The following is a 17,563-nucleotide window of genomic DNA, read 5'->3' as shown; positions in this document are numbered from 1 at the left end:
CCTTTTAGCTACTCAGGTCTCTGTTCTTCTGGGCTTAGAGGCCTTAAGCTCCAGCATGCAGGCACGAGGCCCAGAAACCCTGTTGGAATGATTGCACTCCCTCTCTGGGGGTGGCCACCACTCAGAGCATTTAACTCGTCTGTGGAGGAGGAGGTCCCTTGATCCTAGATAGGCTGACTTCTTCTGAGAGCCAGAGATCTGTATTTCTTCTTCTTTTTTTTTTTTTGTTTTTTTGAGACTGAGTCTGGCTCTGTCACCAGGCTGGAGTGCAGTGGCCCGATCTCGGCTCACTGCTCAACCTCTGCCTCCTGGGTTCAAGCGATTCTCCTGCCTCAGCCTCCCCAGTAGCTGGGATTACAGGCACGCGCTGCCACGCCTAGCTCATTTTTGTATTTTTAGTAGAGATGGGGTTTCACCATGTTGGCCAGGATGGTCTCAATCTCCTGACCTTGTGATCCACTCACCTCGGCCTCCCAAAGTGCTGTATTTTCATTGTTTTTAGACAGAGTTTCGCTCTGTCGCCCAGGCTGGAGTGCAGTGGTGTGATCTTGGCTCACTGCAACCTCCGCCTCCCGGGTTCAAGCAGTTCTTCCTGCTTCAGTCTCCCAAGTAGCTGGGATTACAGGTGTCCACCATCACGCCTGGCTAATTTTTTTTTTTTTTTTGTATTTTTAGTAGAAATGGAGTTTCACCATGTTGGCCAGGCTGGTTTTGAACTCCTGACCTCAAAGTGATCCTCCCGCCTTGTCCTCCCAAAGTGCTGGGATTACAGGTGTGAGCCACCGCACCCCACCGAGATCTGTATTTTTATACGAGGTTCTCTGAGTGTTAAATGTTGGACACTAATGTAGAGCTATTGCTTTCGCTGTAAAATGTAAGCATTGTCTCAGGCACCTGGCAGGTTTTGTGAAGCTGGCATGTCACCTGAGCATCCGTGCAAATCCCTAGATGGAGGAGGCTCCTTCTAGCCGGCCTCCTCCTAGCTGCTCTCTGCAGGTGAGGATCTAGCCCCAGTCAGGTGGAGAATGGACACAGCTGCTTCTACCGCTCCACAGCTTCCAGGTGCCAGCTGGGCTCCAGCACTCTTTCCTCACTCCCAGGCGGCCCTAACTGAAACCCACATCCTGGGTAGGAAGGTCCATTCCAAATCTTACACCTTGAAAAAAACCTAGGAAGGGTTATACCTCTGAAGAGGTAACGAGTCCTTTTAGGTTATTTTACTTTCAAAGTGGTGCCATAAGAATGGTGGGGATGGGACTGACATCTGCTGAGCAATTGAGGGGACATTTACTATCCCATGGGACTTTCCTGTATGCTGGATAAAGACCTAGGGGCATACTGAGGTGGGTTTGAAAAGACCTTGACACTAGATGGCTCCACCTGCCTCATGCTGCAGGCTGGGCGTGTGTCTGTCCTGGGTAGGCAGGGGATTCACAGACTAGATCTGCCACCAGCTGCTGCTCTCTGCTTCCCTTGTTCTGTCACTCATCTCACGCTTACTGTTGCCTGGCAAAGTAGTAAGGGCTGGGCTGAAGGTAAGGTGGATAATTCAAAGCCTTTTCTTTTGAGAGGCTCACAATTAGTAGGGAAGAGCCACAGAGAATACACTTCGAACATCGTAGTGAAGTCATTTATGTACTGAGTACTGTGGAAGCCAGAGAAGAGAGGTTAAGGGAGGCTTTGCAATACAGAGTGACATTTGAATGATATTTTAAGATGAAGTTTGCTAGGCAGTGAAGGGCATTCTAGGGAGCCAAAACAGCTGGTGTAGAAACTTAGATTTGTGAAAAAAATGTGTTTGGAAAATGGTGAGAAGTTGGTATGCCTTAAGTGAAGGGAAATTGGAGAAAATAGCAGAGGCTGGGCTTGGTAAGAAAGGCTATTCGGGTATTGAGTTAGCTGCTTTAACAGAGACCAGAGTAATTGGAATTGTGGCCTCAATAAGGTAGCCGTTTATTTCTTTTGCTTTTTTTTTTTTTTTTGAGAGGGAGTCTGCTCTGTAGCCCAGGCTGGAGTGCAGTGGCCCAATCTCGGCTCACTGCAAGCTCCGCCTCCCGGGTTCACGCCATTCTCCTGCCTCAGCCTCCTGAGTAGCTGGGACTACAGGTGCATGCCACCTCGCCCAGCTAATTTTTTGTATTTTCAGTAGAGACGGGGTTTCACCGTGTTAGCCAGGATAGTCTCGATCTCCTAACCTCGTGATCTGCCCACCTTGGCCTCCCAAAGTGCTGGGATTACAGGCGTGAGCCACCATGCCCGGCCATTTCTTTGGCTTTTAAAAGTCCAAGTGGAAGGAGGTCCAGGACCTGTCTCTCCACCAGGGTGTTTCAGGCAACTGAGGTAGCTCTGATCGTTTCCTGGGCATTGCTTTTACTAATTCAGCTGAGCATGGCTCCAGTACCAGCCCAACTCTGCAACTGCGGAAAGGACATGACTTGGAAGTTCTGTTACATTCTGTTAACCAGGCATGTGGACACACCTTACTACAGGGAAAGCTGGGAAATGGTTTCTAGATGGGTGGCCGTGGGCCCAGCCACATCTTGGGGATTGCATGACCAAAAGGAAGAAGCGGAGAGTGCATACTGGGAAACACTTAGTAGCCTCTCCCGTAGAAACGTAGAGGCAGAATGATGAAGCACTTTGTAGGGAGCTGGGAAGTTTTAAGGAAGAGCAATAGCATGATTTAAAAAGCTCTTTGGGAGGCTAAGATGGGAGGGTTATTTGAGGGCAGGAGTTTGAGACTGGCCTGGTCAGCATAGTGAGATTCCATCTCTACTTAAAACAGAAAAAGAATTAAATAAATAAATAAAAAGCAATTTTCCACAAATGACACCAACTGCCATGTGACTGGCCACCATGGGGCTGTTACAGTAACTGGGCAAGGAGGGGATGCCGAGGGGTAAATCTGCCCTGATGGTTGAGCCTGGCCTTTTGATGGTTTGTCAGGCTGGAGGTCGGTGGGATTCGGGGCTGTTGTTAGTGCATATCTACCTGAAGCCATGGACTTTTGGGCTTTGGGATTGGTCAGGAAATGGATGCCCTTCTTTTGAGACTTATTTGAGAACACATTTTTACAGCTTGTTACCAAAGTGAATTGCAACTGTGGGGAAATGATGTCCACAGAGAGCATACAGGGTTCCTTTCCTCCAGGGTGGGCCGGCAGTGTCCATTCAGAGCAGGAACTTGAATAAGCTCCCATCCTACGCAGGCCCCTGACCCTCTGTGGTTCTGCAGACAAGTTACTAAATTCTTGCCTCTGCTTCCTGTGCTTTAAAGGAGAAAATTATTCCAACATCTCCCTAATTTGTGTGTTTCATTTTACATGGCTGCCACATGTATGAAGTCTTCCACCTGTTCAGAACAAAAACTTCCTGATGATGGCATCCTGGGAATTCCCCAGCATTTCAAGTGTATCCTCCTAGGAACTGGCTAGCAGGTGTTGGAGGGAAGAACACAACTTCAGTGGAACAGCTGAGGCTGCTCTTGCCTGACCTGCTGCTTAGTTAGCTGGATCAACTTGACCAACAAGATATCCCCCAGCCCTTATGCATCCCAGCTTACTGATCTGCAATAACAGGCAAATCTCTGTGTCCCAGGTTGCTGGGAGGGTGAGAGACAATGCTCTGGAGTGATGTTCGCCATGGTGAAAGCATTCCTGGGGAATTCTTGAAGATTATTCTGTTACGTTTACCTGACGTCAGGCCTTGAATGTGTCCTCTCCTTGAGGCAAACGTGGTGTCTCCTTCCATAGGGGGTCCGTGGGGCTTTTGGCCTTGTGGCCAAGGTCAAGGAGAGCTGCACAGGCCATCTCCATAATCCTACCCCATGTCCTAATTCTTTGGGCCTTTAAGGCATCTGAAAATTTGCTGCTAATGTTTATAAGGCTGGTCACAGAAAAGTCAAATATACAGAGCTTTTTTTATTTTTATTTTTTTAAGACAGAGTCTTGCTCTGTCATCCAGGCTGGAGTGCAGTGGTGTGATCTTGGCTCACTGTAACCTCTGCCTCCCGGGTTCAAGTGATTCTCTTGCCTCAGCCTCCTGAGTAGCTGGGATTACGGGTGCGTACCACTATGCCTGCCTAATTTTTGTATTTTTAGTGGAGACAGGGTTTCACCATGTTGGCCAGGCAGGTCTCGAATTCCTGACCTCAAGTGATCCACCCGCCTCAGCCTCCCAAAGTGCTGAGATTACAGGTGTGAGCCACTGCGCCTGGGCCAGAGTTTTTTAAAAAGGCATTTTGTCATAGCCTTACCTTTTGATACTTTATCTCACTGGTCATATGCTTTAAGGAAAAAGATATCACATGGGCACAAGGACCACGCTGTAAATAGGTTGACCTTCAGCCCTGGCAAATTTTCAGATGCTTTAAAGGCCCAAAGAATGAGGACATGGGGTAGGATTATGGAGATGGCCTGTGCAGCTCTCCTTGACCTTGGCCACAAGGGGTCACCTTATTCTTAGATTTCTTAGAGGGGACTTTTTTTTTTTTTTTTTCTTTCTGGAGTCTGTTGCTTTCCCCACCACCAAACAACATGGACACCAGATGATTCTAGCCTGTTATGTGGGTGTGTCAGGCGAGAATGTGTTGGTTCCCTGCCTGTTCTACTAGGGATAGGCTGGCACTGCCTTTTGTGGAGCTGCTGTGGAGACAGTTTGACCAGATCCATGTTTAGCCAAGAGATGCTACCGACTAGGTGTCAACCCTGTTTGGCCCCATGTTCCATCAGTTACATTGCCAAGACCAGCTTGGTCGGGGAGACCCTAACCCAGCGGCGCTAGAGGAATTAAAGACACACACACAGAAATACAGAGGTGTGAAGTGGGAAATCAGGGGTCTCACAGCCTTCAGAGCTGAGAGCCCCGAACAGAGATTTACCCACATATGTATTAACAGCAAACCAGTCATTAGCATTGTTTCGATAGATATTAAGTTAACTAAAAGTATCCCTTATGGGAAACGAAGGGACGGCCGAATGAAAGGATTAGGTTGGGCTAGTTAACTGCCACGGGACCTGCCCTTAAGGCATAAGTGGCTCATGCTATTGTTTGTGGCTTAAGAATGCCTTTAAGTGTTTTTCCACCCTGGGTGGGCCAGATGTTCCTTGCCCTCCTTCCTGTAAACCCACAGCCTTTAAGCTTGGGTGTTAGGGCCATTATGAACCTGTCACCATGCTGCAGAGATTTTGTTTATGGCCAGTTTTGGGGCCAGTTTATGGCCAGATTTTGGGGGCTTGCTCCCAACACACATGGTGGTGTTTTATGACTGTGAGGTCTTTCCCAGAGATTAACTTCATGGGAACTCACTCTTTACTTGATAGTGAGAAGAGGAAATATTTGCCTATTACGGGCCCATCTTGAGCCTTTGAATGGTGGTTTATTGCTAGTGGGAGATGGGAAGAAATATGAGAAATCTTCCGCCTTGAGGTTGGGCTATTGCTCTACCCTGGGGAGGACGTAACTTCTGTTCCCAGCAGAGCTTTGCAAAGTGACGGAGCAGGTCTGGTCTTGTTTTTGGCTGGCTGAAATACCAAGTGTACTTGCTGTGACATTTCCCTCATGAGGCAGAGAAGTCCCAGCAGTGAGATGTAGTCCCCCCTCCAGGACTGAACTGCTTTCCTAAAGCACCAAGTAAAATTCTAAATGTCCTCGCTTTCTCATTTTTAATCCTTTCCTTGGCATTTTGGAAAACCATGCCAACTCCCTGAGTGGAAATGCTCTATGGCGAAGCTTTGCATATTGAATTGAGGGAGAGCTGTTAGTATGGAATGGTAGGAAGCTGCAGGAGGTAGGTGGGTGCTGACAGGTGTTTTCAGTGGGCTCCTGCCCAAAGGGTCATGAGTCATTATGCTCTCTTTTCTCACAAATCCATTATTTTTTCACCTGTTGAATGGCCTTCTTATTTGACACAAAGTCTCTGGCATTGCTCTTCTTCCAGGCAGAGGTGTTCCATGTTCTACCTGAGTGTGTACAGCCCCCACAGTTACTGCCTTACTGCCTTCCTAGCCTTGGCTCAAGCAGGGGGAACAGGGAAGGGACTGGTCCTCTCTGCTGTTCCTGCTTTGGTTCTGCAGTGAATCCCTGCCCCTGGCCCTTCTTGCTGCTTCTGACAGTAGCCTCCCGTGTGGAGCACCCCAGGATCTACTCCCACTGACTGCACCAGTCATTTCCTGTGCATGTGTAGACATGTACGTATGTGTGAATGAATGCTCATGTGTAAGACTGGGCCTTTCTCCTTTAATTTGATCTTACCATATTTAGGAATACCTCATACTTTTGGTTCGTCCTCAGCATCTCGTCTTTATTTTCCCATGCTGTTGTGTGGTTTTATTTGTCACAAGTAATTTTTTTTCCCCCTCTCCTCTGCCCCTTCTAACATCTTGGAGAGGGATGGAGACCGAAGAGTGAGTTTGGTCCTCCACTTGATCCAGGTTCTCATTTTTGTTTTCTATTTCAAAGCAACAACATGGTACTGTGACTTTGATAAGAATTGACCTCAGGACCAGCAAGATTTCTCATGCCTGTAATCCCAGCACTTTGGGGGGCCAAGGCAGGAGGATTGCGTGAGCCCAGGAGTTCAAGACCCACCTGGGCAACATAGGGAGACTTTGTCTCTACAAAAAATAAAATTAGCTGGGTTTGGTGGTGCACATCAGTGGTCCTGGCTACTCAGGAGGCCAAGGTGGGAGGAATGCTTGAGGCTAGGAGGTCAAGGCTGCAGTGAGCCAAGATTGTGCCACTGCATTCCAGCCTGGGCAACAGAGTGAGACACTATCTTAAAAAAAAATAAGAATCAACCTCAGTAATATTCTTATCTTTTGAATAATTTTTCTTTGTTGAAGACTCATTCCTAGAACAAAATACCAAGTTAACTCTCCTGTCCTGTCTAGTTGTGTGCACCACAAGCACTTGGTTTGTTTATGGGTTGACGGAACCACTGCTGCTCCCATGGGCCGTTTCCCATCATAGGTGTCAAATGCCTTATGCACAATGGGCTGATACAGTAGATGATGCCAGAATTAGTTGATAGATAATGATCACTCACCCATTAGCACTTATTTAATTCAGTGTCTGTGTTCTCCTTTGATGAGTAAGCACTGGGATAGAGAAGTAAGGTACATGTCCTGGTTATGTTTGCCATGTTGTCATGTTTGCAGTTTAAAGGCCTGCATTAATGTGCTTTGTGTGAATTGGTTCTCTGTCACAGGTATTAGTATGCACCCCCTGAGCACAGCCTGGGCCAAGAGCTGTGGCGTACAGGTGGTGGATCAAGGGTAGCTGTGTATGGAAGTTTGCCCTCTCCTAACTAAATGAGTCAGATGCTGAAATACCCACAAGACACTTAATAAGTCTAGTAACTGAAGTTCTGACAAAATGGCATGTCAGTGTAGAAAGGGTAAGAGAGACTAATTCTGCTTGGTGTGCTCAAAACACCAGTATGTCAGGTGGTATTCAAGGTATTCCTTAAAGGATGGGCGTCTATTGGTATAATTGCTGGATGCCCCATAAGGATATAAGTGTTTCAAGGGCAGGACTGTGACTCTTATGTTCACCACTGTGTCTCCTATGCCCCTGGTACTCAGGATACAAATGGATGCATGGATGGAAGGAAGGAAGTGTGGATGAATGAACAGATGAATGAATAAATTAAATGAAGGCAGAATTCTAGATGGGAGGATAGTTTGAATGGTAAAAGAGTGGCAAGAAGTAGTTAGGCATATTGGTGAAATTAATACCGGCTCGGCAGACATGTAGAGTGCTTGAAGGAGAATGGCCAGAGAAAGGATTGGAGGAAAGACTTAACTCAGATGATAAAAGCTCAAAAACTTTGGCTTTTCTTCCTAAATAGTGGAAAGACTTAACTCAGATGATAAAAGCTCAAAACCTTTGGTTTTTCTTCCTAAAGAGTGGACACTAAACAGCAGGAAACATTTGGGTAGGTCTTGGCCATAAGCGTGCACAATTAATTCAAAGTTTTGAGAATATGATTTAAATTGGAAAAGGATTCCTGACATAGGCTTGTCTGGCTTCTTCGTGCTGTAGATAAATAACCAAAGATGGCTGCTGCAGGCTACAAGTTTAGTTAACTAGCAGCAAGGCCATAACCATTTCTGGGCTTTCATTTCTTGGTTGTCTTGTCTTTAGATGTGTGCAACAGCACCGATCTTCCGGAAGTCGAGATCATTAGCCTGCTGGAGGAGCAGCTGCCCCATTATAAGTTAAGAGCCGACACCATCTACGGTTATGACCACGACGACTGGCTCCATACACCTCTCATTTCTCCAGATGCCAACATTGACCTCACAACCGAGCAAATTGAAGAGACGCTAAAATACTTCCGTAAGTAGTTGTCCATGTGTGTTGTGATGGCAGTATCATGACCGGTTCTTCTTAGCCATGGCCCCAAATAAGATCTTGTACTGGCTACCCTGTGCTGTGGCTTGCCACCTTTGGAAAGGTGGTCAAAGAAATGCGACTGTAGGGGTTAACCTCATGAAACGTCCCAATTTTAAATGTTAAATGTTCTGAATAGAAATTTTAGAGGAGTAAGAATCAAGTTAAGATTTTCGTTTGAGCCAACTTTTTATTTATTTATTTTTTGAGATGGAGTCTGGCTCTCTTGCCCAGGCTGGAGTGCAATGGTGCTATCTTGGCTCACTGCAACCTCTGCTTCCTGGGTTCAAACAATTCTTCTGCCTCAGCCACCCGAGTAGCTGGGGCTACAGACACGCACCACCATGCCCGGCTAATTTTTGTATTTTTAGTAGAGACAGGGCTTTACCGTGTTGTCCAGACTGACCAACCTGGCCACTCCTGACCTTAAGCCACCCACCTTGGCCTCCCAAAGTGCTGGGATTATAGGTGGGAGCCAACTTTTTTTTTTTTTGACTGTACAGAAGAATTTGAAAATGTTCCTATTTCTGTTTCTTAGCAAAAGTACCACAAGTCCTTAGAAACTCACTGGGAAGGAGTTTGTCTAAATTTAAAACCAAAGATACTGGGAACATCTAGGCTGCTCATTTATGTGACATAGCAAAACATGTATACCAAGGCTGATAACTCGTGTGTGAAAGCTCACTAAGCTGGTTATTTGGAGAGTCCAAATACCGCTGCAGCAGCAAACTAGTCATGCTGCAGAGCTGATACCTGGTAGGGTGAGCAGTAAACTAGGTGAGTGTTTTCAGTGTGGTCATGATGGCCAGGGTGTGAAACTTGATATTGCACACTTGTGAAAAAAAGGGTAATTTAAAAAATGAATACTTTATGATTCTGATGATTATTCAAAATGTGCTCTTTTAGAAGTAATTTCACTCTTTAGAAACTTATGGCAGCCGATAATTTATATATCTATCACTGTGTCACTTAAAAAAAAGGATACCAATCCTTCTACCTGCAGATAACTTGGTTCAAATCCAGCTTATGTCTCATCTCCAAAAATTTCTTGTAATTATTTTTACTAATACAGGCTGATCTCTCCAATATTCTTGAATTTGTGAGATTATTTATAATAAACAAGTTGGTTTGGTACTACAAGTTTCTCCTTTAGGGTGTGTCTAGGGATGTTTTCAGGTTCTCTTTATTAGATATTAATAAGAAAAAAGTATTGCTTACATTGACCCATAAACCCTGCAGAGTCTTTGTGAATACTGCAGATAATCAATTTCAGTAGGGGTGATAATAGAATAATCCACACCAGGGTAGTTGTGAAGCATGTTAGACTTGTACTCGTATTGAAGTTGAAGCTTTAGAATTTCTAGTGTGTCTTGTAGCATATAGGAGGCTCCTAGCAAGTCATTTTGTTGATTCATGACGTCTGTACCACCAAGGAGATATGTGGTATCATGTGGAAAACCGAGTCTGCAGTAACCTCCTTGGTAGATTTTGTATTTGCTTTTTTCAGACTGTAGACGTCTGCAAAAAAAAAAAAAAAAAATTCACTGTGTTACCTACCTTTCCTTAGGAGACCCTCTTGTGATTCTGCAGTACCTATCATGGCCATTTCTGTCAAAGGAGACTCCTGGGTCCCACTCATACAGCTTTTTTTTTTTTTTTGATATGGAATCTCGCTCTGTTGCCCAGGCTGGAGGGCAGTGGCACGATCTCTGCTCACTGCAAGCTCTACCTCGCGGGTTCAGGCCATTCTTCTGCCTCAGCCTCCCAAGTAGCTGGGATTACAGGCGCCCGCCACCACACCTGGCTAATTTTTTTTTTTGTATTTTTAGTAGAGACGGGGTTTCACCGTGTGAGCCAGGATGGTCTCGATCTCCTGACCTTGTGATCCACCTGACTTGGCCTCCCAAAGTGCTGGGATTACAGGCATGAGCCACCACGTCTGGCAACTTTTTTCTTTTTTTTTTTTTGAGGCAGGGGTTTTGCTCTGTTGCGCTCTGTTGCCCAGGCTGGGGTGCAGTGGTGCACATATGGCTTACTGCAGCTTTGACTTCCTGGCCTCAAGCAACCCTCCCACCTCAGCTTCCTGAGTAGCTAGGACTACATATATGTACCACCAAGCCCAGCTAATTTTTAATTTTTTTTTTTTTGGAGAGATGGGGTCTCCCTATGTTGCCCAGGCTGGTGTCTAACTCCAGGCCTCAAACAATCCTCCTGCTTCAGCCTCCCAAAGTGCTGGGAAATCAGGTATGAGCCACTGCACTTGGCACCATTCACACTTTGATTAATCACTGACATTTACAGTGTAATTGGAAGACCATCCATGGGCAACACTACACAATTTTCAGAGAACATTGGCACAAATTGCCTCATTTCATTCCTGTAAAATGCCTGCATTTGGGTAGGGCTGGTTTTATTATAGGTGAAATGGATGTGTGGAAGGCTCAGTGTTTACTCCGTGGCATTGATCCACAGTTTCTAAAATCTGTTTAACAGGAGACTTGAGGCCGGGCGCTGTGGCTCACGCCTGTAATCCCAGCTCTCTGGGAGGCCGAGGTGGGCAAATCACCTGAGGTTGGGAGTTTGAGACTAGCCTGACCAACATGGAGAAACAATGGTGGCACATGCCTGTAATCCCAGCTACTCAGGAGACTGAGGCAGGAGAATCACTTAAACCTAAGAGGCGGAGGTTGCGGTGAGCCGAGATCGCAACATTGCACTCCAGCCTGGGCAACAAGAGTGAAACTCCATCTCAAAACAAGCAAACAAGCAAGCAAGCAAACAAACAAACAAACAGTAGACTTTTGAACAGAGAGAGAGTGTCTTTTTTGTTTGTTTGCTTTGTTTTTAATTATACAGTTAGGAAAAAAGAAGAAATCCTGGTGAGTTTGGCAGTAGATAACACAACTTATAATAAAACTGAAAGAACCAAAATAAACATTGAGCAGAGATTCTGAAAGTTCTTAGAGCATGCTTACGTCAAAGCCTTAACTTAATTCTGTATCTTCTTCTGTGGTTCCTGTAGTTAGAGCAACATAACTATTTCCTAAATATCTGTCAATTGAATGATCAGGTGTTAACTCTTAAATACAGGACCCTGGCTGGGCTCGGTGGCTCAAGCCCGTAATCCCAGCACTTTGGGAGGCTGAGACGGGCGGATCACGAGGTCAGGAGATCGAGACCATCCTGGCTAACACGGTGAAACCCCGTCTCTACTAAAAAATACAAAAAAAACTAGCCGGGCGAGGTGGCAGGCACCTGTAGTCCCAGTTACTTGGGAGGCTGAGACAGGAGAATGGCATAAACCCGGGAGGCGGAGCTTGCAGTGAGCTGAGATCCGGCCACTGCACTCCAGCCTGGGTGACAGAGCAAGACTCCGTCTCAAAAAAAAATAAAAATAAAAAAAAAATAAATAAATACAGGACCCTGTAGAGCGGAGCTCTCTCTCACTGAGGTCCTGCGACCCCTAAAGGGTCTGTAGAGAGAATTTAGGGATTCCATGCACTATAAAGGGGAAAAAAAATCACATTTTTATTTTTATTAACTTCTAACTGAAATGCAGCATTTCCTTTAATTATGAACATAGACTCACATAGGCACAGTGGTATTAGCAGGACCTGTGATATTGTCACCAGTAGAAATCACAGATATTTTCATGTCATGCTTCAGTGGAAGCAGATACTTTGAGTTACTGCCTTTGCTCATCACTGCCATGAAATTACATTTGTTGTTAAATGTGCTAATAGATCTTTTATTTCATGTTATAGTTGGGTAGAGCTGTTTTTATTATAGGTGAAATGGACGTGTAGAACGCTCAGTGTTGTGGAATACAGTGTTATGGAATATGTCTTATTTATTTAGATCTTTTATTTTATTCTTTAATAAAGAAGCACTTATCATATATCACAGACTTTTTTGTCGTTGTTCATATCCTAGAGTTTTTCAAGTTTTAGATGCAATTGTTTTCCTTTGCAGTCCTTTGTATTTTATGTCTTCAAAACTTTCTTCTGAGGAGGTGTCTGTGAGCCTTGCCAAATTGGCAGAGGGGTCACCAGAAGGCACTGGTTCGGAGTCCTGCTGTGTGCATGGTATCCTTTTTGGGTTTCGTGTGTTTGTTTACACGTGTGTAACCCAGGAGATGCTGTGACTCACCGGTGTGTTGAATCAGTTTTGAGGTGTGTGAGAAGACAAGGCAGCCTGCATTGATTAGGGCAGAGGTTCTCGGTTGTGGGTGGACATGGGGATAAGGAGCGCTGGGCTTCTGATAGGCTCCCCTGGATGAGAAATCCTACAGAAGAGGGCCAGCTACACATTGCTACGCAGATTAGAGGAGACACGGCCCCTTCCTGCATGTCCTCCCCCCGAGTGGAGAAACGCGGCTTTACCTTTTACATTTGGCCCTCACTTGGCTTCCTAAGAAGAGGCAAGGAAGCTTTCTTTGGGCATCCACCTTTGCCAGGTGGTAGAATGACCTTTTCAGAGAAGTTTTAGTGCTTCTCCTAGTCAGGTGGGTTTATAACTCCTGAGTCTGAGAAACACAGAAAATTAAAATGACCCACAAAACAGATATACCCACAACGATGGGACATTTGGGAGAAAGCAGAGTCAACATATGGTACTTGCAGTGTGCTGGGTAATCCTCAGGGTGGCCTGAATTTAATGCTCTTGCATTCTGCAGATGAGGACGGCGAGGCTCAGGGAAGTTAAGGAAAAGTCACGTACCTAGCAAGGTGAGTCAGACCTCGTTTGTCTGGTTTGACTCCATCTCTTACCTGGTATCTCAGATTAGCTACAAAGGGGACAAGAAAACTTCTTGTTTAAGAATGAAACCCATCAGGTGAAATACAAGAAAACCAAAAACCCCATCAAAACCTTAGTTTCAAAATCTGTCAATAGCTTATTTATTTATAAAATATATGTCTAACATATTGAAAATTCATTTTTTTTCGTGGTTCAGGGCATTGTCCCAAGTGACCCTTAGCTTGATACAGCTTAATTTGAAGATGCGGTTTCTTTCTTCCCTGTGATTTTCACCTCCATCCTGTGACTTGTAGGTCACACTTCCCTAATCCCTGGTGGAAATGACAGTGTGTGCTATAGACTTTTGTAGTCACATAACACACAGCAGACACCAGACATGAAAGCTGCTGCATTGGTCTTTGGGTGGCTATGGAACTCTTTTTGGTCCCTTCTTCCAGGGACTGCTGTATGTAACTTTTTGGTTAAGAAGCATTGATTGAGGAAAAAAAAAAAAAATCCGTATCTCACCTGCATATGAGCTGCTGACCACCCTCCCTGAGTTTACCTGGAGCAGCCTTTTTCCTAAGAAGAGAAGGTTATGAAGCAGATAAGAGTTTCATAATATTGTTCCATCATTTGTTTTTACTGTAAAGTAATATTAAGGAATAAGCCAGCAGTATTTACTGAGTGACTGGTATTCACCTCTAACCCTTTGAGGACTTGTTTGCATTCCAGCTCAGGTTTTCTGACTAAGGAGATAAAAACATCTCCTGGACTATTTGTTTTTTTTCCAAGACCTAACCCAAGGACTTTGCACTGGGTTGGACCAATACAGGCAGCTCTTGAGGCCTTCAGTGCCATCCTACCCTGAGTTGCTTACCTTGCTTATGTCGGGGGAGGGAGGGAGGTCTGGAACCTGCATATTAAACCAGCTCCCCTTGCCATTTTAACTTTTAAAAATTGAATTTAAAATTAAACAACAACAACAAGACCTTTAATCTAGTCCAACCATCGTTGTTCACATGGGGCCTCTGAGGTGCGGAGTGCATTGACTTGCCAAGCCTTGCATAGCCAGGGTATGTGGGGCCAGGAATTGTGTGCAGGGCTCCCCACGACTCTAGAGTTGTGTCCATAAAGTAGAACCTACAGTAATATTATTATACCTCCATTTTCACCTTTGCTCATTCACTTGTGTCCACACGGTCACAGGCGTAGCAAGCGTTTATACAGTTGGTTTTATGGATGTGCACAACGAACCTCATGTGTTTTACTTATGCAGGGCTCATCCCAGGAGAGTGGGAATTTACTCAAGGTAAAGCATGAGGAGCCAGAGTATCTGGCATGGGGTTTAATTGGAATCCCTCTACCTCCACCACTGTACCTGGAGGCTCCTGTCTCCCCTCATCCTGTTTGACCCTTGAGCTGGGCCAACACAGTGGTCACTCCCTGCTGGACACTCTCCTGGCTTGACTCCCAGTGCCTCACTTGCTCCCATAGTTCCCTTTTGTCTCTCTGGATAGTCTTTCCAGCCTCTTTCACCAGTTCTTTCTTTTTCTTCTTCCTCTGAACTTTTAAATCAGTGGCTGTCAACCCTGATGCACCTAGAACTTAAAAAAATATAGTCCGGCAGTCGCTGTGGCTCATGCCTGTAATCCCAGCACTTTGGGAGGCCGAGGTGGATGGATCACCTGAGATCAGGAGTTTGAGACCAGCCTGGTCAACATGATGAAACTCCGTCTCTACTAAAAATACAAAAATTAGCCAGGCATGGTGGCGTGCACCTGTAATCCTAGCTACTCAGGAGGCTGAGGCAGGAGAATCTCTTGAACCCGGGAGGCAGAGGTTGCAGTGAGCCGAGATTTGTGCCACTGGCACTTCGGCCTAGGTGACAGAGCAGGACTCCATCTCAAAAATAAATAAATAAATAAACAAATAAAAATAAATAAAATTAAAAAAAATACAGTCCTAGGCCAGGCGTGGTGGCTCACGCCTGGAATCCCATCACTTTAGGAGGCCAAGGCAGGCAGATCATATGAGCCCAGAAGTTTGAGACCAGCCTAGGCAACATGACGAAACCCCGTCTCTACATAAAGTAATTATAATAAAAAAAATACCTGTGTGCGATGGTATGCGTCTTGTAGTCCCAGCTGTCGGGAGGCTGAGGTGGTAGGATTGCTTGAGCCTAGGAAGCAGAGGTTGCAGTGAGCCAAGATCATGCCATTGCACTCCAGCCTGGGCAACAGAGCGAGACTCTGCCTCAAAAAAGAAAAAGATAAAAACCTACCCTGGAACCAGTCCCCTGCAGATACCAAAATCCATGGATGCTCAAGTCCCTCATATGAATTGGCAAAGTATTTGCATTTAACCTGTACACATCTTTCCATATACTTTAAGTCTAGATTACTTGTATTACTTGTAAATGCTATGGTTTTTTTTTTTTGTTTTTTTGTTTTTTTGTTTTTGTTTTTGTTTTTTTGAGACAGTCTGCTGTCACCCAGGATGGAGTCCCTTGGTGCCATGTTGGCTCACTGCATTCTCAACCTTCCAGACTCAAACCATCCTCCCACCTCAGCCCCCTAGTAGTTGGGACTACAGGCACATGCCACCATGCCCAGCCTAAAGTTTTGTATTGTTATTTTATATTGTTTTTTTTTCCCCCTGAATGTTTTTGATCCATGGTAGATACAGAAGGCTGACTATATATCCTCCCCAGGCCCCAACCTCAGGCATAGTCATTCTAATTGATTCTCAGGTGACTGTGATGTACTGCTCTGAATGTTGGCGTGCCCAGCCTGCGTCTGTCTGCATCCTCTCTCCCAAGGCTGTAATACCAGCCACATGCTGGTGACTGCCAAATGTATGCCCACCCTGACCTTCCCTTCCTCCCCCAGCCTCATGTACCCACATACTGAGGTTATTAACTCATCCACTGCAGAAGTAGATGTTCCCCCTCCACACACATTTGTCTTAATACATACAACATGGTTTACCCTATTTCCATATCCTCCTGGCCATCCACCGGCCCTATTAATTCTTCCTCCAGATATATCCCAGACCCATTCTCCGACCTGGCTGCTGCCACCCTTGATGAAGTCACTGCCATCTCATCCCTGGACAGCTGTAACTGCTCTCCCAGCTTCCACTCTTGCTTCTCTGCTGTCCTCTTTGGACCCAGCAGCCTGGCTGGGCTTTTTCTGAAATCCAACTGGGTTATGCTGCTTCTTTGTTTCCCATTGCCCTTTGGATAAAATGCAGAGTCTTCCAAGACTCTGTGACCTGGCTCTTGGCTCTCTATCCAGGCAGGCCTCATTCCACCCTGTCCTTACCCTATAGCAGCCCCACCAGTGCTTCCAGACCCTCGAACACACCAGACTCCCATGACCTTGGGTCATGCCGCTCCCTCGCTATCCCTCTTCCTTTTCTTTTTTTGTTTTGTTTTTAATGTTTTTATTTATTTCTCTTTCTTTTTTCCTTGAGACTGGGTCTTGATATGTTGCCTAGGCTGCCCTCGAACTCCTGGGCTCCAGCACTCCTCCTGCCTCAGCCTTCTGAGTAGGCTGGGATTCCAGGTGCATGCTGCTGTGCCCAGCTTCTTTTCTGTTCTTTGGTTCTCAGCAGAAGTGTGCTGTCCATGACAAGCCTTCCTTGACCACCCCATCTGTGGCATACCCCATCTCCGTTGCCTTTTCTTGCCTTCATAGCTTTCATCACTCTTTATTTGCTTATGTAATGATAGCCAGTAATGGTAATAATGACTCACATCTACTGAGTGCTTACCACTTGTCAGGGTGGTGCTAAATGCCTTACCTTTATGAGCACTGCAGGACATAGACACTAGATTTGTTGTAGTACATAATCCTCTCTTCGATTACATGATTTTTCAAATATATTACAATTGTTTTCTCTAAATTGAATTGGCCTTTTAATCCCTAATTGTTTTTCAAAATATTAAAGTTAGTTTACATAGATTTAACACTCTTTTATAGCAATGTAAATGGACTTAAAAAAATTTTATAAAGAACACTTTTAATGCTATACATGAAATAATAAACACAATGATATAATTACATTAATCAGCAAAACAGGCGTGAACAAACAGGTTGGGAACACACACACGACCATTTTTCCATTGGGAAAAGGCTCAATTCACAAGAGCCCAGATGCCGAGGCACATAAGACAGTGGTCAGCTGGCTGGCAGTATCAGCAGGCTGTGGGCCCTTCCTTCCTTCCTTCCTTCCTTCCTTCCTTCCTTCCTTCCTTCCTTCCTTCCTTCCTTCCTTCCTTCCTTCCTTCCTTCCTTCCCTCCTTCCTCCCTCCCTCCCTCCCTTCCCCCCTCCCTCCCTTCCCCTTCTCCTTCCCCTTCCCCTTCCCCTCATCTCCCTTCATCTCCCCTCATCTCCCCTCCCCTGCCTCCTTCCTTACCTTTCCTTTT

The 17,563-nt window shown here is 45.5% G+C and overlaps 1 protein-coding gene across 7 annotated transcripts in view; it reads left to right on the top strand.

Moving 5' to 3' along the window:
* Positions 1-17,563, top strand: part of TRAK1 (trafficking kinesin protein 1) — a 211,307-nt gene that overhangs the window by 99,462 nt on the left and 94,282 nt on the right. For all 7 annotated transcript variants that reach the window (XM_038004113.2, XM_073010311.1, XM_038004110.2 and 4 more), the window contains one exon: positions 8,145-8,339. Coding sequence is in view for 4 of the 7 variants with exons in the window: in XM_038004103.2 (XP_037860031.1) it covers positions 8,145-8,339 (195 nt within the window). In the remaining 3 variants the exon portion in view is untranslated. The remainder of the gene's footprint in view (positions 1-8,144; positions 8,340-17,563) is intronic.

This window comes from Chlorocebus sabaeus, chromosome 22 (assembly GCF_047675955.1).
Source record: "Chlorocebus sabaeus isolate Y175 chromosome 22, mChlSab1.0.hap1, whole genome shotgun sequence".
NCBI lineage: Eukaryota > Metazoa > Chordata > Mammalia > Primates > Cercopithecidae > Chlorocebus > Chlorocebus sabaeus.
Note: the sequence above shows the minus strand (reverse complement) of the source record. Positions and strands in the feature narration are given on the sequence as shown.